This window comes from Trachurus japonicus, chromosome 3 (genome assembly GCF_045865225.1).
Source record: "Trachurus japonicus isolate A0001 chromosome 3, Traja_1.0".
Classification (NCBI taxonomy): Eukaryota; Metazoa; Chordata; class Actinopteri; order Carangiformes; family Carangidae; genus Trachurus; species Trachurus japonicus.
The window spans coordinates 29,726,988-29,752,376 of NC_140909.1; the positions used below are offsets into that span (position 1 = coordinate 29,726,988).

A 25,389-nucleotide genomic window follows, 5' to 3' on the forward strand; every position below is an offset into this window, starting at 1 on the left:
ATTTAAAAATTGTAAAAGAAAAAAATTAATAAAAAAATGTAAAGAATATATATAGAGAGAGAGAGAGAGAGAGAGAGAGAGAGAGAGAGAGAGAGAGAGAGAGAGAGAGAGAGAGAGAGAGAGAGAGAGAGAGAGAGAGAGAGAGAGTGAGAGAGTGTTATGGATTGAATAACGGATTTCCTCAAGCAGGACATAATGTCCCCCAGCCATTGAGCATGGGTGTGCGGGGCAGTATCCCTCCATCTTAGTAGTGCTCGCCTGGCCAGAAGAGAAGCAAACAACAATGCATGGTGAAGTCAAACGAGAATCATCTCTTCTAGTTATGCCAAAGAGAGCGATCAGAGGGTCAGGTGTAAGGTCATGGCTGAGAACTATGGAAAGAGTTTGGAAAACCTCTCTCCAGAATTTTCCCAAACTGGGACATGACCAATACATATGAATACGTGAGGCGTCATCTCCTTTACATTTCTGGATACATACGAGAGAGTTTCTCTTTTGATATGTGGGCCCTGTGTACCACCTTAAATTGTAGCAAACAGTGCTGGGCACAGAAGGATGTTGAATTGACATGTTTCAATATTGAATCCCATTCATTGTCAGTCAATTCCAAATTCAGATCATTTTCCCAGGCCAATTTAATTTTCTTAAGGGGTGCTTGTCTTATAGCGGCCAGCTTGCCATAGATAAAATATATCAGGCATTTCTTGGGTGTATAAAGAAACGTGTCAACGCTGGATTCAGGTCTCCTAGGGAAGTTTGGGGGTCTGAGACTTGAGAAAATGTCTCATTTGTAAGTATCTGAAAAAGTGAGTCTTTTGTAGTTTACTTTTCTGACAGGTGTTCAAATGATGCAAAAATGTCATCAGAATACAAATCCTTAAGATGTTTGACGCCCTGCCTATGCCACTCTTGAAACATGGGATCATCAAGAGAAGGTTGAAAAAGATGGTTGGATAAAACAGGATGTAAGAGAGAACAGTCATTATGGCCAAAGTAATTTCTGAATTCAGCCCACACATTCTCACTGTGTGTTTTACGATGGGATTATCACTTGATTTGTTTGGGGGTAGGGGACGGGTAGGGGGGAACTAAGTAGCTAGTGTTGGAATAGACAGATCTATGATTCAGTTCAACTCCAAGCCTGACAATTTGTATGATTGTAAATGTGACAAAATGACTTTATATCACAGTAATTTTTACCACTAGAACAATGCGTAAAGGGACATTGCGATGCAAAAATCGCAGAAGAGGGTGGCGGAAACTCTGGTGCATTCTGCACAATAAGGACCACCCACTCTATGTTTTCTTCCATGAACTGAAGAGTTCTTTTAGCAACAGACTGGTGATGCCGAGATGTTCCTCAGAAAGATTCAGGAGGTCTTTTGTACCTGGTGCAGTGAAGTTTTTTAATGAACATTGGTGTTGATTATTGTTGTTTTCTGTGCTAAGTAATGCATTGCATTGCACTTATTGTACTGCCTGAGTTGTCAATGCTTGTCATGTTGTAGTATTGTGTTGGATGTTGTACGTACAGAGTGACAATCAATTTCCATTCAGAGGGATTAATAAAGTAAACCAACCAACCAAAAATCAGGCTATTTCCCCTGCCAAAAAATGATTCTAGTCCTGGTGCATATAGTGGGATATTTTGTTGTAGATAATAGGCTACACTCCATCCTAAAGCCTGTCAGTATATGATTATGCTATTATACACAGTCTCAGACAACTCTTGAGAAGGTGGACATAGTGTTTGTGCTTTTGCCTATACCAGTCTGTCCCACTGTCCGTGTGGAGTATCGCTGCAGGCTGCGCTCCCTCTCCCCAGCAGATGGCGGCAGACGAAAACCTTACCGTTTGAGCCACTCCGCGCACGCGCGTGTGAAGCAGCTGCTCGTGGAGCTCCTGTGTCTTTAAGGCCGGGTGCTACAGCTCACACACGGCTGACGGCTGCCACGCTGCGGCGCCTGCTCAGTGCCCCCCCCCCTCCCCCTCCTCTGCTGCTGCTGCTCGGATCGTGGACCAGGAGCTCCTCTGTCCCGTACGTCTGCTGCACCCTGTGCGTGCGTGCCTGCGTGTGTGTGAGAGCGCCTATGTGCGGCTGTGAGCGTGTGTGCTGTCTGAGTGTACGCTATGGATTGACGAAGGCTATTGTTGTCAGACCGGTGGTTTGTTCTGTCGGAGCTGCCCTTTCACCGGAGAATGCCCCGAGGAGCCGGAGCCGAACCACGGTAATTAGACTCCTCTTCCTCCGCAGCCATCCATCTGCTCTTTATTATCCTCATTAGAATAAAAATGATCTCGCGTGACATTGTGTCATCATCGTCTCAAATCACGGCATCATCACGGCTCATCCTGCAGGAGGCTCAGGGTTTGTTTACCATCAGAAAATGACATCGCGTGAGCCGCTAAGGTGAACCCGGGTCTCGATGTGCTGAGTGTGGACCGTGAGCGGACCGGGTCAGGGTCCCGCAGCCGTCCCGGTGCTGTGTCCCGCTGATGGAGGCTGAAGACGGCAGCAGTAGCGGCTCAGGGCTCCCTGCAGGCCGGAGAGCCGCGGCTGCTGCTGCTGCCACCATAACACACACACACAGCAGAGTTTCAACTAACATTGCAGCTGCTGATGCTGCAGTGTGTCTTTGTGTGTATGTGGCACACTTTGGCTGCACTAACCTCATCTATTGACCCCACTGCAGTTATCAGTTTCATTACAGTTGATCTGATTAGGGGGAGTTATCGATCCGATGATAGAGGATGAACTGGCATCAGGTTCATCAAAGGCCAAAGCATCATCAGGTTCCAGCCTCTTGAATGGGAATATTTGCAGTTTTCCTTTGTCTTCTATAATATTGAACTCTTGAGTCTTTGTGTTCTTGACAGCTGCACAAACAAAACAGATCATTTCATTAACAAACAAATGAGCTCAGTGTAAACGTAACAAACAAAAGGTTAGACAAATTACAGTGGCCTGGAGAACTGCAGCTCAAGAAAACACAAAGATATAAAGTCACAACACAATGGAAGTGTTTCCTTGGGACACATAGAAGCGACAGACTTGGCTATAATGTGATACTGATGTTATAATAAACTACACAAACTCACCTTATTTGAAAACACCACTGACAGGAAGCCGTCTGCACAACAACGGTGCCACAGTCAGGTCTGTCACCTTTTTGTGTTCCTGGAAACACTTCTGTTGTGTTGTGCATTTGTGCAGCGAATGTGTCATCAAATTGATGAAGATGTGTTTGTGTTATTGAACATCTCTACAGTGCGCTGAAAAGACATTCAATAGCAAAGTTAAAGGTGCATTTTGGAGCTGGTAGACGCACAGTCAGTAGGCCGCAGACAATAACTTAAGAGATCAGGTCACAAAGTTTCACCCATCAGAACAATTCAATTTGTTGCCCAGAGATAACGATGACCTGGATGAATGTGAATATCCACAGACACCCTTCAGATCGGTCCGAGAGTCCAGTGATGAAGTCTTTAGGTCCATGTTGGTCCTGCAGATTTTGAATCTCTGTCTTAATGTCCTCTTTGCCTCTGAGCGCTGACTGCGCCTCTGACCTAGCACCAGCTAAAGTAAAATCCATCATTTCATTTAACAGCTCAGATCTGAACAGGATGGCGTCTGTGATCAGAGTGGTGCAGAACCTCAACCTGCTGTTTGATCAGCAGAGGTTTAATCTTCTCTCCAGCCCCTGATGTGATGTTAAATGAACGTGGCTGCTGACACACTCAGCACTTAATGTTCCTCTAACAAGACTCAGCACTTCAATGCATTTATTTAGCGGGGCTTGTAAAAATTGAAGTATCTGGTGTTTTTGATCACGCTCAGCTGTTCCCTCCCCCATCACAGACGTTTAACGTGATGCGTCTCTCTATTTGGAGAGAGCGCTCCAGGTCCTGTGTCTCTGTTTGTTGAAGTTTTGACTTCAGACCAGACCCATGGACAGACAGTCTGTCAGTGTCATCTGTAATTAACCAGAGAAAAAACATCTAACTTTGAGCCGTCAGTCCTGTCAGGTAGAGGCTCAAGCTGCCGTCCAGTCTCTCCGCTCTCTCCCAGTTTGGGCCTCCACCCTTAGTACTGGGACTCCAGCCAGAGCTCCTCTGTGATTTAGTGCACTGACCACATGCAGCCGCTGCCATATGCTTTAGATGACAGCTCATATTTAAAGTTTCTGTGAGCTATTTACCTTCCTACATGGAGCTCTACAGGGCCAGAACCGATCTGAAACTCCCTCAGATACTTTGTTCTTTTTAAACACTTTCCACCTAAATTAATGACTTTGCTCTGAATCCTGGCTGACTGAACTGAAATCTAACACATTATTCAGCCAAAAGTACTTGTGTGGATATTTAAAAAGCCTTGGTCCAAGTGACCTGGAGGTGTTTTGGGTCTGAAGATTTGTAGAGGGAATTAACAAAAGTCATAAAGTATAGAAGTTGAAAAGTTGATGTAAAACAGGAGTAGTTGGGAAAACGTTCCTATAATTCAGAGTGACCAGTGTTTAAATGGCAAAAAAAAAACTATGAGACACACAGCTAGCTTTGAATTAATAAGTATTGTGTAAAAATATGATCAAGATTTAAATATTAGTATTTTTTCTGTATCACTTTATCAGAAAAACAAGGAACCTACATCAGTGGGTGATGAGTCACCAGAACAAGGGTCAGATTATTTAAACTCAGCGTTAACTCTGCAACTTGATCAAAACAATAGCAACAGACAGAGTTTGGTGACATCATGGAGCAGAGTGGGAGCATGGGGGTTGTTGTCTCCAGCTTCTCTCTGCGTCAGCACTTCAGGAGGTTTTTACCTGGAGCTGAATCACTGAGCGTGGAGATCATAGATTCCTGTGGTTTAAGAATTGATGGAAACATTTGGGAACATGTAAGAAGAACACAAGTCAATAACATAGAGAACATGGGTTAAAGCAGAAGTAAGCGATCCGGTGGTTTTGGCTAACTTCTTGTCAGCCGATGGAGTTAGCAGCCCCCGCCCTCGTCATGGATCTATTGGTCCTCGTCCCTACGTCACCACATTCACGCACATCCCTTGGCTGCACACACAGAGAGGACCGCCCCTTTATGCCATTCTCTCTCCTCATTGGATAAAGGTTGTAGGATACAAGGAAAGTTTTCTCCTCGGCTTACAGCAGAGCAGAGTGACTGACAGACCCGTGTTTCAGACCAAACGCTCTATATAAGTGATTGCTGTCAGAAGATAGAACTATTTAAGACTTATATTAACACAAATATTCTGCTTACTTCAGCTTTAAGTTGATTTTAGACATTTTATTTTGAGAAGTTACTGAATGTAACTTGTAGTAATCGCTTTTGCATTTGTTTTCTTTAGTTGATTGTTGTCACATATACAGAAAATCTAATGTTTCAGTGTCAGCCAAAAAAACATATCTGTCCATCTGATAGACGCTTTAAAATCCATCTGTGAGAGTGGAGATTTTCTGTTAAAATTGACAATCCCTAACTATTTTGATTGAACATTGATGTTGGTCCCACGCAGTCTGTTGGGTCTTCAGTTGTAGAGCTGGACCAATGTTTCTGGCCTTGGGTTGCTCATCTGTTTTCAGAGGGTTCTGGTATTTGATCAGTCGGCCAATCACTCAGTCAGTAACTGATTTGTGGCGTCGTAGCAACAACAACTCCCTTTAGACCAATGTGAACTGGAGATGAACCTGAGCTCTTCCTGGTGTCCTGCTGTCTGCTGGTGCAGAGTAGACCCCTCACAGCTCTTTGTTCCTCTTTGTTCCTGCTTTTTGGAGAACAGATTTTCATTGCATAATCCTACTCTGGAGATATTTCTAATCCAGATGGTTTGCGTGTCCTGCTGCGTGTCCAGATTACCACTCCAGCTCCTGTCATTGGTGTAGCTCCGCACAGAGGATGTAGATTAAGCAGGATTAGTACCCTCGCTGCTTTGTTTGGGGAAGATTTAGCAGCTCCGCTCCGGATCCAGCTGGGACTGTGTGCATTGTTTTAGAAGACACAAAAGGAGCCCACATACAGTAGATGTCGTGGTGTCATCCTGCAGCATGTGAACTTTGGGATTTGTAGTTCATCACGAGCTGAAGTCCAGTCAGATGCAGGGCCGTTGTGTTGGGGAGAAAGTTGATGATAATTAATTTTAAGACCCTGACTAATAATATAGTAATGCTGCATTAGCATCAAAACAAAGTAGGCTAAATAAAAAATCATAATACATACGTAGTCTAAGAAAAAAAAGTCGACAAGTCAGGGGGCAGGGGCCCACTTTAGTATTTTTTCAGGGGGGCCAGAATTCTTAACAACGGCCCTGGTCAGATGAAGCACCTCCAGCCATCCATATTCATGATGTGGCCCATCAGCGTTGGCTTCCTGTCACAGCAGCTCAGTGTTGGTGAGGCAGACGTCCTGTAGGAGGGGGGTGGGGGTGGGTGAAGCTACAGTCATACGAGCACTGGCAGATTCATAGTTCCCAGGGGGCTTATGTTCCTGCAGCCTGCAACTGACACAACTCTGCAGCACTTGGCCTGGTCATGTTACCTATCAGATGGACAAGGCTGCAGCTCACTGCCCACACATCACCTGGTTCCTCTGAGCTGATGAGCACAGCCCAAATATTTTAATGGTGTCATGGAGTCGCTCTGGTTGGCGAGGCTGTCCCACTCAGAACAGGTTTTAACTTTCTCCACAATTTCTTCTTTCTTAAACAGTATAATACATTACTTCAATTCTATATTTGAGTGTCTATCTTTGTATTTTTATTTAGAGGAGCAAGAATAATGACAATGAATCTGATTCTGATCCTGGAAATCACATTGTCATAGCTGGAATGTGAGGATGTTTATTTGTAAATCTGCTTGAAAGGTAAAGCAGGAAAGCAAATTGATGAATTGCATATGGAACCAATTACTGATAACTGTGTCTCTCCTCTATGATGAAGTCATTACATGTCGAATGTTTGTGGCTGCAGTGCCAGCTCATCCTGCTGGTTTGGAGGCCATTGCTCTTCAACTTCTATCAGCTGTGAGCTTTCTATTTTCTAAGTCATCCTGACTTGTTGTTGTTGTTCTTGCAGATATTGACATGAAGAAAGACATCGAGACTTTAATAGCAGAGGAACGTGCTGATATCATCTTGAAATATGCTACGGTGAGTTTGTTCCTCCAACACACAAAGAGCAGTGTTAGTGGTTATGATTTGGTCCAGATGGATCATGTAAGACTCTATGTTTTTTTTAGATTCATACCAGAGCACAGATGTATCTGACTTTGTTGTTTCTGTTTTCAGTAAAAATTCTTCAGTACTGATCTGTGTGTGTGTGTGTGTGTGTGTGTGTGTGTGTGTGTGTGTGTGTGTGTGTGTGCGTGTGTGTGTGTGTGTGTGTGTGTGTGTGTGTGTGTGTGTGTGTGTGTGTGTGTGTGTGTGTGTGTGTGTGTGTGAGACGGCACAGAGATACAGTGTGGATGTAAGTGTGCTGCCAGAGTGCATTAATAACACATTGTCTAATAATATGTTTTTGCCTGTGGTTTGATGTGATTGGAGAATGACAAGCAGAGATATTAAAAAGCCATGAAACTGAAACTAGTATTAAACCGAGACATGGAAAATATTCTAGTAAACCCAGTTATAACTAACAGTAAATGGAGATGATGACGTCTGACTGCTTATTATTAAAACCTCAATGCTTCCTGTGAACTTCTGCTAACAGTTGATGTAATGGGAACCAAAAACACAACCCTAATTATCATAAAAACCTCATACAGTACACGGATAGATCTTTATATTAAAGGGATACGCCAACATTTTTTTTTCGTGTCTTGCCTCACTCCCGAGTCCATGACAAGCAGATAGACACCATCCTTTCCACTGTGCGTTCAGTAATGAGGGAGATAGAGCCCGTATCGCCCGTAATTAGCTTAGCTCAAACGCTGGAAGTGTATAGGTAGTGTTAGCCTGCCTCCACCTAAAGTCATCAGAGACACTCTTCAGTGGACCGATCGTCGTCTCAGAGCTGACAAAACTCTCCGGTTAGGCATCTTGAGCGGTCAAATGCCGGTAACTGGACGAGATCGGTCAAAACGGAGGGTTCAAGCAAAGACGGTTTATTTTGGTTCAAGCTAGCTACATCGAGGGTAGGTTAGCTTCCTATTTCAAAGTAAAAGCACAAATTCTATCATCATGGTTTTCTGTATGTAAAGGGTGTTTTATTTTGTGAAAGTAACCGGAAGTGCGTTGGTCACAACGGCTAGCTTGAGAAGCGCTGAATTCGTCCGAGCAAAATTGTAAACAGCTGGTATTTAGACAAATTAATGACACACTGCTGATCTAAACGGCTACTTGCTCGCCTAAAAATGTTTGAAATGTTGATAAAGTGATATATTTACAGAGTTTAGAGCTAAAATAAAATCAGCTTCTGACTGCTGATTTCGGCTTGGGTAGGAGGCAGGCTAACACTACCTATGCACTTCCTAATTACAGGCGATACGGCTCTATCTCCCTTGTTACTGCACGCACAGTCGAAAGGATGGTGTCTATCTGCTGGTCATGGACTCGGGAGTGAGGCAAGACACAAAAAAAAATGTTAGCATATCACTTTAAGCTCCAAACCAGCCTTCAGGACTTCTGTTACTTTGTGATGTCACAACAAAGCAGCCCCCAAGCCCCACCCACCTGTACCCACCATCCAACACTTGCAGAATTTGCTTTGGTCCATAGCCTACATCCCTTGGATTTTGCTGTTGTAAATCTTCAGCATTAGTTTGGTGTACGGTGATCCACTCCATCCACTCAGATGGAGCTGTCATGTTAAGAAAATCTCTTCAGGGTACATTAAAACAGATACAAAATGTGTGTCTTAATTGATTATAGACACTCATGCAGTTGATCACAATTAAATATTGTAATCAATCGCCATCTTTAATAGTTAGTAATGTGCTGAATGTGCTGATGCAGATTTGAACAGTGGAGAATGGAGACGGTGGCAGACGGAGGTTAGATTTAGCTCAGCAGCTCGGAGCAGAGGGGTGATGGGGCGAGCATGGAGGAGGGGGTTGGGGGAAGGTGGTGGTAGTGGTGGTGGTGGGCTCTGTCTAGCCATAGCAACTGCGATGACACACTGCGCAGCGATTGAGTTGACACCAACCTCCGGCGGCTGGCTGAACTCCCGGTCAGCAAGGTCTCTGTGTGTGGACGCTGTTTTGAAACGCATGTAGAGCAGGGTGGAGGGCCAACATATTTAAGTACTTCAATACACTTTCATGAAATAAAGTGTGGGCTTAAAGTAAATGTCCAGGACCTGTAAGTTCATTTATGATAGTTCACACACTTACACTACAAATAAAATGTATCTGTAAAGTATGTGTATGCAAAGTTTACTACGGTACTTATGTAAACTAAAAATGTGTCAGTTTTGTCCAAAAAAGTACTGAAATAGCACACACCAGTAGTTTCACATTAGTACTCTTACTAGATGAAACAAACTTGGGCATTAACTTTAATTAAATTTACCTAATGAAAATGAACTTGAAGTATATTTTGTAAGGGGTTATTCATGTTCATCTCACCCCAGAGGTAGATTTATTATACGAACAATGCTGGATTTCTGTATAATACAAGCATATGTAAAAATTGTACATGAAACTTAGAAGAAATTGGAACAAGTTTATATATTGACACTTGTGTAGTCCATACAAATACACATGTTTATACTGTAGACATATGTCACATAAATATACTGTATATCCTAAAGCCTGTCAGTATGTATGTGTAGTGTTACAGTCTGAGACAACTTTCTCAGAATGTGAAAATCAACATGTTTAAATTAATGTAGCATAGCCTATATACTTTTTATATGTATATTGTTTTAATAATATCATGTACCTATAGATATTTTAGAATAAATATTTAATATACTTCATGAACGTATATGTTCATATATCCAAGGATGTACGTGTACATTCAGTGACATACAGGATATATGGGACCATCTCTCTTAACATAGGAACATGTTTGTCATATTTCACCTCTGTTTTGGACATCACATGACATTTGAGCTCACCTATCATTACCTGACAAATTTAGATATTTGGGTTTGGTGCCATGAGGTTCTGATTGTTGATTGTTTGATTCCCAACCTAAACCCCCGCAGGGAAATGTGTTCAAGCTTAAACTTTGATTCAAAATATGACATTGAGTTTCCTTGTCTGTTCATTCATTTCCAGGCAGTCGTATTTCAGCGTGACAGATACAAACTTAAACACAGCTCTAATCTCTCTCTCCCTCTGCCACTCCAAACCCCCTCAGTGAGAAAGTATTTTTAGTCCTCTCACTTTCATGACGCTGACATCACTCGCGGTGCCTCTGGGGCTCACAGTGCCGACTCAACCACCATGAAGCCGTGCACCCCCCTGCACCCACCCCCCTACCTCCTCGCTGAGAGCAGGAGCGTGATTGGCTGTTCTCCAGACAAGCAGCCAACCACACAGCAGTGGCCTCCTCGGTAGGCTGTCGGAGGATTAGTTCCCTCTCTGTTATGTCAACACTGGGACCAGATTGTTGCTTAAATGGATTTTCCATGATACAAACATTACTCCTGAACTTTGTGCTGGTTAATGCAGATTCTGAGCTCCTGTTTTGGTTGGACGGTTCCACTGGGGAGTCTGACTTTACACATGCTGCTTAGCTGCTTATTAGAAGTGTTTGTGTTCAGACCCTTTAGTCAAAACTGTTACTGCTGTGTGTGTGTGTGTGTGTGTGTGTGTGTGTGTGTGTGTGTGTGTAGCCCACAGTGTGTGAAACAGAATAAATGCAAGAATGCTTGTCCATATGAATGCATATGTGTAATGGATTGTTATTGTGCAGCCATCAGGACTTCTGTGATATGGGGTTTCTGGGGCCAATGTCGATTAATGCGCTTTATGTAAACACACATTTTTTTGCGATGATCTCTCAAATATATATGATAATGGAGACTCAACATTTTACCATTTAACAATAAATAGCTTTTATTATTCAAATGGCCTCAGTGCAGCACTGCTGTAAACCAACCAAAATAATGAGAAAAAGTCAAAAGACTCGCTTGTTTTCTCAAGCCCCCGACAGTCCTACAGTGTTGTGTGAAACAAACCTATATAGTCCTTGGGCCAGACCAGATACCGGTATCACTTGAGTGGGCAAAATCTTACCTATACTAAACTGTTTTTAGGGTCAATATAAGTAAATTAAAATATGATAGCCTTTTCATAGGAGCAGCTTTTTATTTTTTTTTGCCTTTTGTTATTTTCCCCTATAGGCAGATTAATTCCAAAAAAGAACACAGACGGCCAAATAACACAGGCAGATTAATTCCAAAAAAGAACACAGACGGCCAAATAACACTTTTTTAACACTCTTTTTGGACATCACACATCAAAGTTTTTTCATGGTCCTTAGAGCCGGAGCAAACACCCATGCTGGAAAATGGACCTGAACGTGTAAACGGGGCAAATACACACGGAATCGGATATTGTCAGATCAGATTCAGGCCCCCGTTATATGTGGAAGGCTTTACACTACAGGGCTTGATGCCCAATTCCAATTTGTTGCCTTAATCCGACTTTTTTGACTGTCTATTTACATTTTCCATCAGAAGTGACCCATATCTGATATCTGCCTTTACACCTGCTTTGTTTGTGTGAAACAACCCGCTGGAAATAAACTAGTTATTTCTTCTTTTTTTAAGACGGGAGTTTGTCACGTTATGATTCCATAATACTTTTAAACAAAGGTGAGTCTGGTGCTCAAAGTTTATATCCAACCCGTCACTGTTTACAAAGTGAACACCAGTCTGTCCTTACTAAATAAAGTCAGTGAAGTGGCTGCGTGGAGCGGAGCTGCTGTGAGATGAGCAGCTGACGGTGACGGTGATAGTTGTGCCACCGTTCAATCCTCCGTCACTCAAGTGAGGACAGGACAAGCCTCTTGGACACATTTGTGTACATTGTTTGATTTTCCTGTCTTGATTTCTAATGGGCTCGATTCAGTTTTAGCCGGCAGGAAAACCAAATCTGGTGTTTGTCTCGCACTCTCTTTTTTATTTTCTTTTTTTGTCATTCAAATTTTTATTTGTTTTAACATAACTTTACAGACATTTCAAGTGTTACAGATATCGCACAAATCAATAGTCTGTTCAAAAAAGCAAAAAAGGAGAAACAGATTGATAGGACGAGGAGAAAAACAGACAAAAAAAGAAAAAAAAAACATCTGAAAAAATAAAAACAAAATACAACATTGATGAAAACAAAACACTCATCCCACAACTCAAAGGCAGCCCCCACCCCTGGCACCCCTCATGCTTCATACATATTCAAAGCATAAATAAATACAATTACATGCAATGTAACTATCCTTCCAACCATGCCTTACACCCCTCTATGGCACATCCCTTATGTAGTTCACAAAGACTTCCCATATCTGACTAATTTTACTTGGAACATTATTAACCCTAGCAACCATCTTTTCAAAGGCAGCAGTCTCTGTCATGAGTTTTAACCACTCCACAAGCTCTGGTTTATGTGGGCTCTTCCACTTGCGTAGTATGAGTCGAGCCGCAACAACAAGACCAGTTATTGTCACCCGGACCTCTGCTTTGGTAAGGCCTGGTGGCATTAGAGCCCTATCCATTAACAGGCATAATTGTGGGGATTCTGGTAAAGGTTGTTTAAGCCATCCTTCAAGGTTTTTCAGCACCACCTTCCAGAAGGGCAGTACCATAGGACAGTCCCATATAGCATGAAGGAATGTCCCCAACTCCTTATGACATTTCCAGCATTTACTGTCCTGAGTTAATCCCATTTTAAACAGTTTCAGTGGTGTAAAATAGTATCTATGTACAATCTTATAATGGATGAACTTACTCCTTGCATCCCTTGTAGCCCAACCTACATTTGAGATCACATCCTGCCATACATCTTCGCTGATCTCATCACCAAGATCCTTTTGCCATATTAATCGCAAGCTTTCACACATTTTTGTTTGAATATTTGACATTTTTCTATAAAACACAGAGGCTGAGTGCAGAGTATGATGACAATTGAGAAATTCTTGAACCTTATTTTCTCCGGCCTCTGTCCATTCTAATCCAAAAGTAGAGCTCACACTACTCCTCAGCTGTAAATACTTCCAGAAATCCCCTTTGTCTGTTAGACCATATTGTTGAAATGATACAAATGACTGGTCCTTATAGAGGTCATTGACAACACGTATCCCTTTTGCCAACCATGTACCCCAAGAGCATGTCTTTTTCCCTATACATATTGAAGGGTTATTCCATATAGAAGAATAACCCTGTTTATATTGAGAAATCCCCAAGGTCTTATGTGCTCTTGCCCATGCCCATCGAGAGTGTTGTAAGATTAGGTTTTCTTCTTCTCTCTGTCTGTCCGTTTTCTTCTGTGATAATAATTCCACAATATTAAATGGAGCGGCAAGTTCCTTCTCGATCTTAACCCAACTAGGGCTTGACCCATAATCTGTCCAGTGATTTGTTAGCTTGTTCATTTCAAATGCTGTGCTATATAATTCCATATTTGGAAGAGCTAGCCCCCCAATATCTTTTGAGGCACAGAGTTTCCTCAAAGCAATTCTGGGTTTTTTCCCGTTCCATAAGAAGTCTGTTATCATACGATTATATTGTTTGAAAATACGGTCAGAGATGGTTACTGGTATCATCATAGAAATGTAATTAAATTGTGGAGCGACTGCCATCTTTATAATATTGATTTTCCCCCACAGAGTTAGGTTTATCAATTTCCATTTGTCCAGATTCGTCTTAATTTTTTGAATTAAAGGACCTATATTAATAGAGATTATATTTTCTAGATCTGAACATAATCTAATCCCTAGATATTTAATTCCAGATGGGATAACCTTAAATTGGAATGTAGAGATTACTGATTGGTTGCACCCTCTCGATATTGGCATACCTTCAGATTTTTGCCAATTTATTTTATAGCCAGATAATTTTGAAAATGATTCAATTATTGATAAGACATTAGGGATAGACACTATAGGGTTTTTGACAAGTAATAAAATGTTGTCTGCGTACATAAACAGTTTGTGTTCCTCCCCCCCTTGTGACACTCCTTTAATATCAATATCTGTCCTAATTGCAGTGGCCAATGGTTCAAGGAACAACGTAAAAAGTAGAGGACTAAGAGGGTCTCCTTGTTTGGTCCCGCGTTTTAGACTAAAAAAGGGCGAGGTCAGTCCATTCGTTATCACTGTCGCTCTGGGGTCTGAATAAATTATGTCCACCCATTTGATAAAACCTTCCCCAAACCCGAATATACCAAGTGTATGCCGCAAAAAGCCCCACTCCACTCTATCGAACGCCTTCTGGGCATCTAAGGAGAAGGCAGCTATTGGGGTGCTTTCATCTCGATTAAGCTGAATGAGATGTAAGAGGCGTCTAACATTATCTGAAGATGATCTTCCTTTTATGAAACCCACCTGATCCGAGTGTATCAAGTGTGGTAAAACGCTCTCTAGCCTCATAGCAAAAATCTTTGTCAGAATTTTACAATCCACATTGATCAGACTGATAGGTCTAAAGCTTCCTGGATCAGTGGGATCTTTATCTTTTTTAACAATTAAGGAAATCAGTGCTTCATTAAATGTTTCTGGTAGTTTTCCCAATGAGAATGATTCATCATACACTGTTTTTAGGAGAGGGGCCAATTTGTCCACAAACTTCTTATAATATTCTGAGGGAAAGCCATCTAGACCAGGTGACTTTCCAACCCTCATTGATGAAATGGCTTTTTTAACCTCCTCTACTGTTATGGGGCTATCTAAAAAGTTTTTCTGATCACCTGAGATTTCTGGCAGGTTGATATTTGAGGAAAAAAGTCTGATAGCTACCTACATCCGGATTGATTTCTGATTTATAGAGTTGTTCATAAAAATGTGCAAATACTTTATTAATTTCCCCTGTTTGTGTCACCAATTCGCCTTTCTCATTTTTAACAGCTGGTATAGCATAACTAGTCTCCTTTTGATGTAATTGCCTAGCCAATAGTTTCCCTGATTTTTCTCCACTCTCGTAAAAATTACTTTTCAGCCTAAATAGGGCATATTCAGCTTTTTTGTTGTATATTTCATTTATTTGAAATTTCAAGTCACATTCTTTTTTCAACAACGGGTCAGAGTGCTTCTCAGACAGTGATTTCTCAAATTCTTTAAGCTGAGGTTCAAGATCCTTTAATTGTTGTATTTGCTCTCTTTTTTTCTTGCTTGAATAGGCAATAACTTTCCCCCTTATGTAAGCCCAGAGGCCTCCCAGACAGTCCCAAACCTATCTACTGACCCAGTGTTTTCCTGGAAGAAATTATCAAGTTCATTTTCTAATAAACTATTAAATTCTGGATCCCGTAGTAGCGACACATTTAGCCTCCACCTATTTTTCCTTGCCCCATCTGATTTAATTACTAAATCTAGCTGCACTGCAGCATGATCAGTCAGTGCTATGGGTCCTATTGTACAGTCTGAGATGCTCTCTACTAGATCCTTGCCAATTAAAAAATAATCTATCCTAGAGTGAGATTTGTGATTATGGGAATAGAATGTGTATTCTCTCTGTCTCGGGTTGACAAGCCTCCATATATCAATCAATCCCAGGTCCTTCATCAAGAGTTTAATTGCCATCCTGTCTTTTGGTACATTATTAGAAAAGGTGGTTTTATCCAGGGTCCCATCCAAGACTTGATTGAAATCCCCTGCTAAAATTGTGTGCCCATCAGGTATGCGCCCTATTAAATTATTTATTCCATGAAAAAAGACTGGATCTCCTATATTGGGTGCATAAATGTTACATAAATTAACCTTTTTCCCATCAACTTTAGCTTCCACAAGTATCATTCTTCCTTGTTCGTCCTTCTGTTCTTTTACAATGAGAAAATTTTACTTTTTGTGAACTAGAATGGCCACACCATGCTTTTTACTTGTATATGAACTGTGATATATCTGACCAACCCAGTCTCTTTTCAATTTGGCAGCCTCTGAATCAGTCAAGTGGGTCTCCTGTAAAAAAGCTATATGAGTTTGTTGGGACTTAAAGTATGATAAACATTTAAACATTTCTTTCTTTTCACTGGATTTTGTAGCCCGTTTACATTCCAGGATATTAACCTCACACAATTAGCCATAATTTAATAGATACCTTGTATATGGACCATACTGAAATGATAACTCACACAGAGGATGGTGAAGAATGAAAGGAAAGAAGAAGGAAAAAAAAGGAGAGAGTGCCACCCCGCTGCCTGTCACAACCCAAGTTAACACGCAGAAAACCTTACATAAAACCCCTTCGGAACACAGAACACTAAACAAAACCCCCATACATAGAACAGGGTACCCGCCCCTCCCTTCTCTCACACTATTGAGAGACCCACCGCAAACTCGGTCCATGAATCACACTCAGATGGTCCCCATTAGAAGCCCCCCCCCGCCCCCACCACCCCTCAAAACGTCACTTGATAGGTGTCTCATTTTACAATATGCCGCACACGTACTGTATGTAGTACGCACATATGTGCACAGACCAAACAGCGGTATTTGAAATGTTGTTTGCATAGCTCGGGATCGTAACCCAAACAAAGAAAAACAAACGAACAAACAAACAAAAAACAGCGTGGGCCTCTCTGTTTCATTGTTCCGACATTGCTGGCTCTGAATAGACTTAAAAAGTAAATTATGACACTCCGCGTCACTTTTGGTTTAAAATACAAACATAAAGAGAACCACTCAGGTTACACATTTTCGAGCCGCTATATAGACCAACCTGATGCCCAACCAGTTGGACGGAGTCCCATACTCACTGCGTTTTAAACGTGTTCAGAGATCAGGTTCAAAAATAATTAAACTAAAAGTCATGTCCTGTACACATTGAGCCATGCAATCCGGATCCTTATACCGTGTATTGGTCAAACTGTCAGTCCGCCGGGATAAAGTTCAAGTGTCCTCCTCTACTGTTCTCAGACGCTCCGTCTCCTCCTTGTTGATAAAGTCCATTGCCTCTCTGTGATCAGTAAACTTCATCCTTTTTCCCTTCCATGTAAAGCGTAATTCGGCCGGGTATGCAAGAGTGAAGCGCACATCCAGATTGTGCAGCCGGTTCCTGGCATCTGTGAACTTTCTCCTCTTCTCCGCCGTCTCTTTGGTCATGTCAGGGAAAAATGACAGCTTGCAGCCCCCCCAGATTACGCTTTCCTTTTTCCTGTATTTCTCCCTTGCAGCAGACAGCACCCGTTCCCTCTCTAAGAAACTTAGACACCGCATGATAATGGGTCTGGGCGGCCGGTCTTCTTCGGGCATTGGTACTGGGGCACGATGCACTCGCTGCAGCTGTGATCCGTCCAAATCAATATCCAGGGTCTCAGATATTATTTTCTTTACACAGTCTGTCAGGTTTCTACCTTCAAGCTTTTCTTTCAGACCAACGAGCCGCAAATTTTGGCGTCTGTCCCTGTTGGCAGCGTCTTCAACGGCCTGGTGTAGTTCCTCACACTTTTTAGCACTTTTATCCGCTGTTTGGCGCAGCTGGTGGTTCTCATCCTCTAGCACAGATATGCGGCTTTCTGCTTCATCCAACCGGGTCAGTATTCCGTTGACATCGGTTCTCAAACTGGCACTGGCTTCCTTAACATCCGTCATGTCTGCCTGCAAAGCTGCCAAGAGCTTCCCGACTTGTCCCATCTCTTCTGTGGCTTTCTCTAGGGACTGTTGCATGGCAGCCAAGACACCTCCGCAGTTGAACTCTGCTTTACCGGTTCCCGTCATGGTGCCCGCGTCATATGTTAGCTTAGCGCTCGCCCCGCTAGCTAGCGGGATATTGGTGCCGTATTTTGTTGTTCTGGTTTCCATAAGACACGTTTTACAAGAGCTCCCAGCGTAGTTAAAGTGTTAGACTATCGCTTTACTGAGACTTAGAGCACAACCACTCAGATTCAACTAGCGAATTTGGGGTAATTTGGTGGGTTAATCGGGACGTTTCCAACTAGGCGACCATCTTGTTCGGTGACGTCACGTGACTCGCACTCTCTTTTTTCACACTCCCTCGCTTCGATCTGCATATCGATCTGATCGTATCGATCTGCATAGACTTGACAAAAACAGACGCTCTGACACCATGAAAATGAAACACTATAATTCCTGTGACAACTGGCCAAGGTAGTCCCGGTCAGCCCCACGTGTCAATCACAGGCTACAGAGGTATCTGATTAATTTCCACATACAGTATAACGGGGCCTGAATCTGATCTGACAATTTCCGATTCCATGCGTAGGCTATTTGCCCTGTTTACAAGTTCATGTTACAGATCCGATCTGAGCCACTTGAGAGGAAAAAATCGGAATTGGGCCACTTGAACCGTGCAGTGTAAAGACAGCCGAAATAAATCAGATACAAATCGGGTATCTGCCAATACGTCTGCAGTCTAAACAGACAGATCAGACCTGTCCTTGCAATGCGTGTCATACGTCATCAATAATAATATTAATTCCCGTGCCCACACGTTTTGCTGAACCTCTGTAGCCAAACAGGCTACAGGCACGTGCGGCCACTGTCAATAATACCTAGGCCAGTTGTCACAGGAATTATAGTGTTTCATTTTCATGGTGTCCACGTGTCTGTTTTTGTCAAGTCTATGCAGATCGATACGAGGGCAAGCGAGGGAGTGTGAAAAAAGAGAGCACGATACAAACACCAGATTTTGTTTGAGAAAGGCCCAAAGTTATTAAAGTGTGACTATCTAACAAGGACAAAATTTGATACCTTTAACACCTATGCTATCTTAGATGATGGATCGGAGTGCACAATGTTATTACCTGGTACAGCAGAATATCTGGGCTTGGAGGGAGAGCCTGAGCAACTTGAGCTTCAGTGAGGCAACAGACCGAGAAACTTAAAGGAAGAACCTTAGATTATCCGCTGCCTCAAGCCCTGAGAAAAAAATACTTAATTGACATTAAGATATCTATCTATCTATCTATCTATCTATCTATCTATCTATCTATCTATCTATCTATCTATCTATCTATCTATCTATCTATCTATCTATCTATCTATCTATCTATCTATCTATCTATCTATCTATCTATCTATCTATCTATCTATCTATCTGTCTATCTATCTATCTATCTATCTGTCTATCTATCTATCTATCTATCTATCTATCTATCTATCTATCTATCTGTCTATCTGTCTGTCTGAATTTGCCCCTACACCAATTGAATAAGGTATTGGGAAGAAATATACTCATTCCCCATCTCTCTGCCTCCCCCTTTTCTGTCTATCTCTACTATGTGCTATCAAATAAAGGCAAAAAAGCCCCCCCCCCCAAAAAAAAACAAACAAACAAAAAACCTTAAAAAACAACAACATTGCAATGATTTAGACCTGACAATCGGCTAATTTAAGCTTATTTATACCTATATTAGATAGATTACTTGAAACATTACTCAAGGGTTTATTACAAGTCTCTGTGGCACACCCAAAGGAGAGGATATGATGAAAGAAAGATAATTTCCAGGGAAGGCACTTTTTTCGTTTTTGAACAGCAACAGTCTATTACTTTAAGAGGTGATAAATACTATAAAGCTGCCAGTCAGCAAGGTCTATCATATCAAAACTTAATCTAGGGGTGTATAGGAATAAAAAAATCACAACTAGAATTTGCCCTCCCAGATGATACCGATATGTGAAATTTTGGGTCTTGGCCCAAGGACTAATAGAAATGAGAGAACCACAAACTGAATGAACACTAAGAATATTTTTCTCTAGTGAATCAACCAATGCAAGGACATCGTTTCTAAATTTAACTTCAATCACATCGGCTTTTAAAGGCCATGCATACACTGATACTGATCATTAAATCGATCGGGCCAGTGTAGATATATTTTTTCATGCCATGCTAGCAGCGTAGCTCTAAAGATCCCTATGACAGTCAGTGATTCACCACTTTGGTTCAGACTAAAATATTTTAGTAATTGGATGGATTAAAATGGTATTGTCTGGAAAACAGAAAAACCTCCTGACATTAAATCTGAAGAGGTTCTGTTAATACGTTACTCAGATGTATTATTCTGTGTAGTAGCCACTTTTGAAAAAAACAAAAAACGGTTTAAGACCAAACTTTAAGTCATAAAAATCAAAGGGCCACTGCTGCACCATGAGTTGTGGTGTACACGGATAGGAAGAAAAACCTAATGTCCAAACAAATGTCCAGTTTCAACATAAAACGTGGTTTATTTAACCAGAAAAGCAGGCAAACAAAGAACAAGGAAAAGTCCTGTGCCTCCCCCGCTCCGGTAAAAAAACCATTAGCCCACCCAGTTGCATGCTGGTCCCTTCCCATGAGCCTACCTATAGAATCTCAGGTGCCCCCCTAATGTGCCCAGATGAAACAAAACACAAATAGTAAACAAGAAAACACCTAAACAAACAATAAACTAACAGCATATTAACAGAAATCTAATCATGATGAATTCAAATAAATTGATTCAGAATAATCAAAACTAAATACTAACTCATCTAAATACTAAACTAAACAGCACTAAATACTAACAATAAATAAATAGCTCCAACATTGTGTATGGACTGACAGCTGCATCAACAACTGAAGACAACATGGCTCTGGCTTTGGATCTCCCCGGCATGGAATACAATAATTTTTGGAGGCAGTTTGTTGGTTCTTTTGAATGTTAGTCTTAGTGTTAGATTCAGTGTGCGTGCTTCTAACTGTAAGTGTGTTTGTGTCTACAGGGCAGGCAGGGTGGGGTGGAAATCGACCCCTGGGAAGATGCCGACTACAGCATCTACAAAGTCATTGATCGTTTCGGCTTCATGCAGTAAGTCCGACTTGTGTTCTCCTCACTTGTGGTTACAGCAGTTTCCTGTTTCCAGTTGATGGCGCTGTGATGTGGTCTCTGTCCGTTTCTTCCTGTACTGATGATGTTTTTCACTTACATTTTATTTCTCCAGTGAGGACGAACTACAAGCCCCGACTGCACAAGAGGTGAAGGTAAATACATTTGAACTTTTTGGCTACTTACGTCAATATTTTTATCCTCTGTTGATCACAGTGTGTCTATATGTATTTTATATACCAGATATTTTTGGTATCAGGCCGTCGCTGCCTTTGAAGCGGTCCCTGAACTGGGACGCAGCTAACACACAAAATGAATGACTTCCAGTAACCTGGATGTTCTTGCCACTCTCACTCTCACTCTAACAGCCCAGTGTTCCCCTAACTATCCCTTAGCAGCTGCCACAGTGTTGTGACTACTGAAGCACCATAACCCCTGGTTGATAATGACTGCTCAGCAGCTAACAGCCACGTTGTTGTGCCACTTGTTCCTGCCCAGTGGAAACTAAGGACCAGCATCAGGTTTGAAGTCATTGTTTACCAGAGCTCTCCTGTCCTGTCTCCTCCACAGGTGAAGCAGCTGGAGATAGAGCGAGCAGAGAAATGGCTGAAGATGGTGAAGAAGTGGGAGAAATACAAGAACAGCGACAGGGTGAGTTAAAAGTCTGGACCAGATACCAGACTTGGACCGTGTGGAGCTTAAACAACTATTTAGATCAATAGTTGTCATATTGTAAACACATCTCTGTAGCTCCACAGAAGCTTCTAGTTTTAGTTTTACAGCACCTTCATGGTTCAGTCTTAATGGAGCAGACATCTGTCTTCATCCATACTACAGCAGCTGGTGAGGAAACTGCAGTGTTTAGCAGGAGTCAGAGATTCATCTCAGACAGGAGCTGATGGAGATAAAACAGAGCTAAATTAGAGGGAACGCTGTCACTGCTTGATGTGAGAGAAGGACCACAGTGCCCACAGCAATAAAAGCCATCATATGTCTCTGTCTTCTCCTTCCACCTCCTGGATTTCTGGTTCCAGTCTGAGGTTACTATAATATACACAATGATTTTATTGAATGAATGGTTGAATGGTTTTATTTATTTGGTACCTTTTGTATAATTTGCATGAAATGTATGAGTTTACTTACATTACTTACATATTGTATCTTTGAATGCAGGAGTTCAAACATTTTTTGTTGTTGTTCAGTAACTTATAGGAAAAAGCAATTGAGCCAGTCAGAGTTTTGTAAATGACTTTAGGACAATGGACGTCATTATAATGTCCACAAAAAAGTCCATGAAGACAGTGACAGAAAGATAGCGGTCATAGCTTAATATGAACTAAATGTGATGTCAGCAGGATTCTGCTGATCACTGCTGATGGATTAGGATTATCTTAATGTTTGTTCAGAGTAAATACCAGATAGACATTTAGAATAAACTAACACGCTGCCATTTTAAGGACTGAATAGAAAAGTAAAAGATGTAAGAACATTTTACAAACAGTGATCTCATCTTAAAACTTGAGCTGCCGGCCTCCTCCACAGGAAGAGGGAGGATGGAAACAGCTGCTAACATCACTTCATGGGAGTGTTGTGGATTTTGAAGTTTAATTTTGTGGTATTTTCTTGTTGCTATGTGTAGTTTCTAATGTGTGGGTTTACATTGGGATGTTTGAAATCCATCTAACCCACACAGGTAAACAAGAACATTATTATTCCAAGCAGTTACTTGATCCATGTTGGACACACACACACACACACACACACACATAGAAGTGCTTTATGAAAAACCTTTCTTCTGTTTGTGTGAATATTGACGTAGGCAAGCAGGAGGTGGAAGGTGACTCACATTTTAAAGAGTCAGCTCTCCAAACCCTCTAGCTTGTACATTCCCTCTGAGTGTGTTTTTCCTCCGTCTCTCTGTTGTCAGATGGTGAAACGCGTGTACAAGGGCATTCCCCTGCAGCTCAGAGGCCGGGCCTGGGCCCTGATGCTGGATGTGGAGAAGGCTAAGAAGGAGAACGAGGGCAAATATGAGGTATAATGTGTGATAAATACGTGTGTTCTCTGAAAATACAGATAACCTTCTCCATGCAGGCCAAGATAAAACGGAACAGAAACTCGACAAATTAGCTTGACATGCAGGCGAGTGTATCAGCAAATGCGGCTTGTAGGCTATATAAAAAGAAATACTAGTTATACAGATATCTAAAAGACGTGTTAGGTAAAGGTGAAACTCTTGAATCACTGTCTAATACAGAGCGTCAGTTCACCAGAGAGTAAAGTTTCATTGTGTACTAATCTTGGTCAAGAAGAGGCAATTCTATTTGTTTATATTCCTGAAAGGTGATGCATGAATATTTGTTTATTTTGTCTGTGAGTTGTATGAAAATATCAGACATTTCAACCTTAAACTCAATGTTTACACTTATAGAAGAATATTTCATTTTTTTCCCTTTAATCAAAGACATGGAAACAGGATGGTTTCAGGTCCAGGTCAAGAAATCCAGCAGGTGGAGTTAGCTGATCGCTAAGTGGTCAATAGGCTGAACGTTGTGTGTCCTTATTTAATAATCAGTTAAAAACCACAAGGCGGGTGGAGTTTAGGGCAGGGAGGGGAATGAGGGGTATAGTTAAAGGGATAGTTCACCCAAAATTCAAATTTCACTCATTATCTACTCACCCTCATGTGGACTAAGGGCTGGGAGAAGTTTCAGAGTCCTCCGTGCCTTCTCTGAGTTACAGCGGGGCTCCGTGCAGCACTGCATGTCCATATGACGGTTGAGAACGGGGCTCACTTTTCTTCGTCCAAAAAGACACACCAAAAAACATCCAAATACCTCCACACAGTAATGTGTAATCTGTAATGTCCCTCTTGTATTGAAGCCCCGACATGAGAAATTGTTCCGGAAAAGAAACTATAAAGTATATATTTTAAAATTTAAAGCGCCCATATTATGCAAAATCCCCTTTCTACGGTCCAATGTGTTCCCGTGGCCTTTCTATGACGCCTGGAGGTGAAAAACGTCTGTTCACTCCCTTAATTGATTAATTGATTGCTACACTTTTTTGAGGTTGTGTCTCCAAACGGGCAAATTGAAAGTGCTGTGCAGCCTGATGTCATGAAGCACCGAACCCACGTGACTCCACCTCCCGGTACTTCCTTATCCTCCCCCTGGGCCAGTCTGGAAAAACGTGAGCTCCGCCCGCTGACACTTGACATTCATTTGACATGAAGCAGTAGCTACGGGAGGACGCCAGATGATCGATTTGAATCACTGACTGAAAAACAGCCGCCCGTTATTAAAAATGAAACCGTGGACCGGAGAATATTGTAATGGTACCACTTCTCATCAGCGCAGCGGTCCTCATCACGGTATCAGAGACATCTGAATGAGGAAGTCTCCTCTCCCGGCGCAAAACCACGTCAATATTCTCCAGTAGCTTCTCATCAGTCGCACCGTGCACACTTTGTGCTGCTCCTCAGTTTCACTTGTTTTTTTATTTGACAGTTTCACACAGAACATTCTGATGGCTGTAGGAGTCCATGTAAGCTATCTCCTTCTGCCACAGTAAAAAAGGGACATTTACATTTTTTCAGACAAGATGAGAGTCTCAGAAACTTTTTTTTTTCAGAAATACTGTAAATGCCCGACCCCATCCCTATTCCCAATGTCAACACTGGCACATGTATCTGTAGTGAAAACCACACCCTCTCTCCCCGTGATGGGTGTGGAGTGGACGTGGTTTACACATCTTATTTGCATTTCAAGGTGCAGACACAGAAATAGAGCTCTGGAGAGCCACTTTTAGATTGCTGAGATTTAGAGCTGCAGATTGACTTGGGGACAATACGCTAGGAATACAATATGGTTGGACAACTTAGACCCATGTGAAATGGTTGAAAAACAGCATAATATGGGACCTTTAAGCTTGTTTATAGCGGAAGCTCCCAGTGTCATAGTTCACTGCTCTTCCTGTGTCGGTGCAAATCTCGCGTATTTTGCACTGACCTATTTGCACTAATATGGGCCCTTTAAAATACATACTTTTTTTTTTTCGCAACAATTTCTCATGTCGGGGCTTCAATATAAGAGGGACATTACAGACAAGCAGTATGGAGGTATTTGGATGTTTTTTGGTGTGTCTTTTTGGACGAAGAAAAGTTAGCCCCATTCACAACCATTATATGGACAAATACTGCTGCGCGGACCCCCCCGTAACTCCGAGAAGCCACGGATAACTCTGAAAGTGAAATTTGAATTTTGGGTGAACTATCCCTTTAAATACTGACCATCGATGCAGTGGTTAGTGCTGTTGAGGTTCTGAGTTTGATTCCTGGGCTTGTGGTCTTTCTGTGTGGGGTGTGGATGTCCTCCCTGTGCCTGTGTGGGTCCTCTCTCCGTTCTCCAGCTTCCTCCCACAGTCCAAACATGAAGTTAATTGTCTGTTGTGAATGCGAGTGAGCGAGGTTGTTTGTCTC

The 25,389-nt window shown here is 41.9% G+C and overlaps 1 protein-coding gene across 1 annotated transcript in view; it reads left to right on the forward strand.

Moving 5' to 3' along the window:
• The first annotated feature begins 1,934 nt into the window (after positions 1-1,934).
• Positions 1,935-25,389, forward strand: part of LOC146990124 (USP6 N-terminal-like protein) — a 36,092-nt gene continuing 12,637 nt past the window's right edge. Inside the window, exons 1-6 of the mRNA XM_085769016.1 lie at positions 1,935-2,228; positions 7,085-7,158; positions 20,806-20,891; positions 21,025-21,064; positions 21,480-21,560; positions 22,837-22,944. Of these exons, the coding sequence (XP_085625142.1) occupies positions 7,093-7,158; positions 20,806-20,891; positions 21,025-21,064; positions 21,480-21,560; positions 22,837-22,944 (381 nt within the window). The 5' untranslated portion in view covers positions 1,935-2,228; positions 7,085-7,092. The remainder of the gene's footprint in view (positions 2,229-7,084; positions 7,159-20,805; positions 20,892-21,024; positions 21,065-21,479; positions 21,561-22,836; positions 22,945-25,389) is intronic.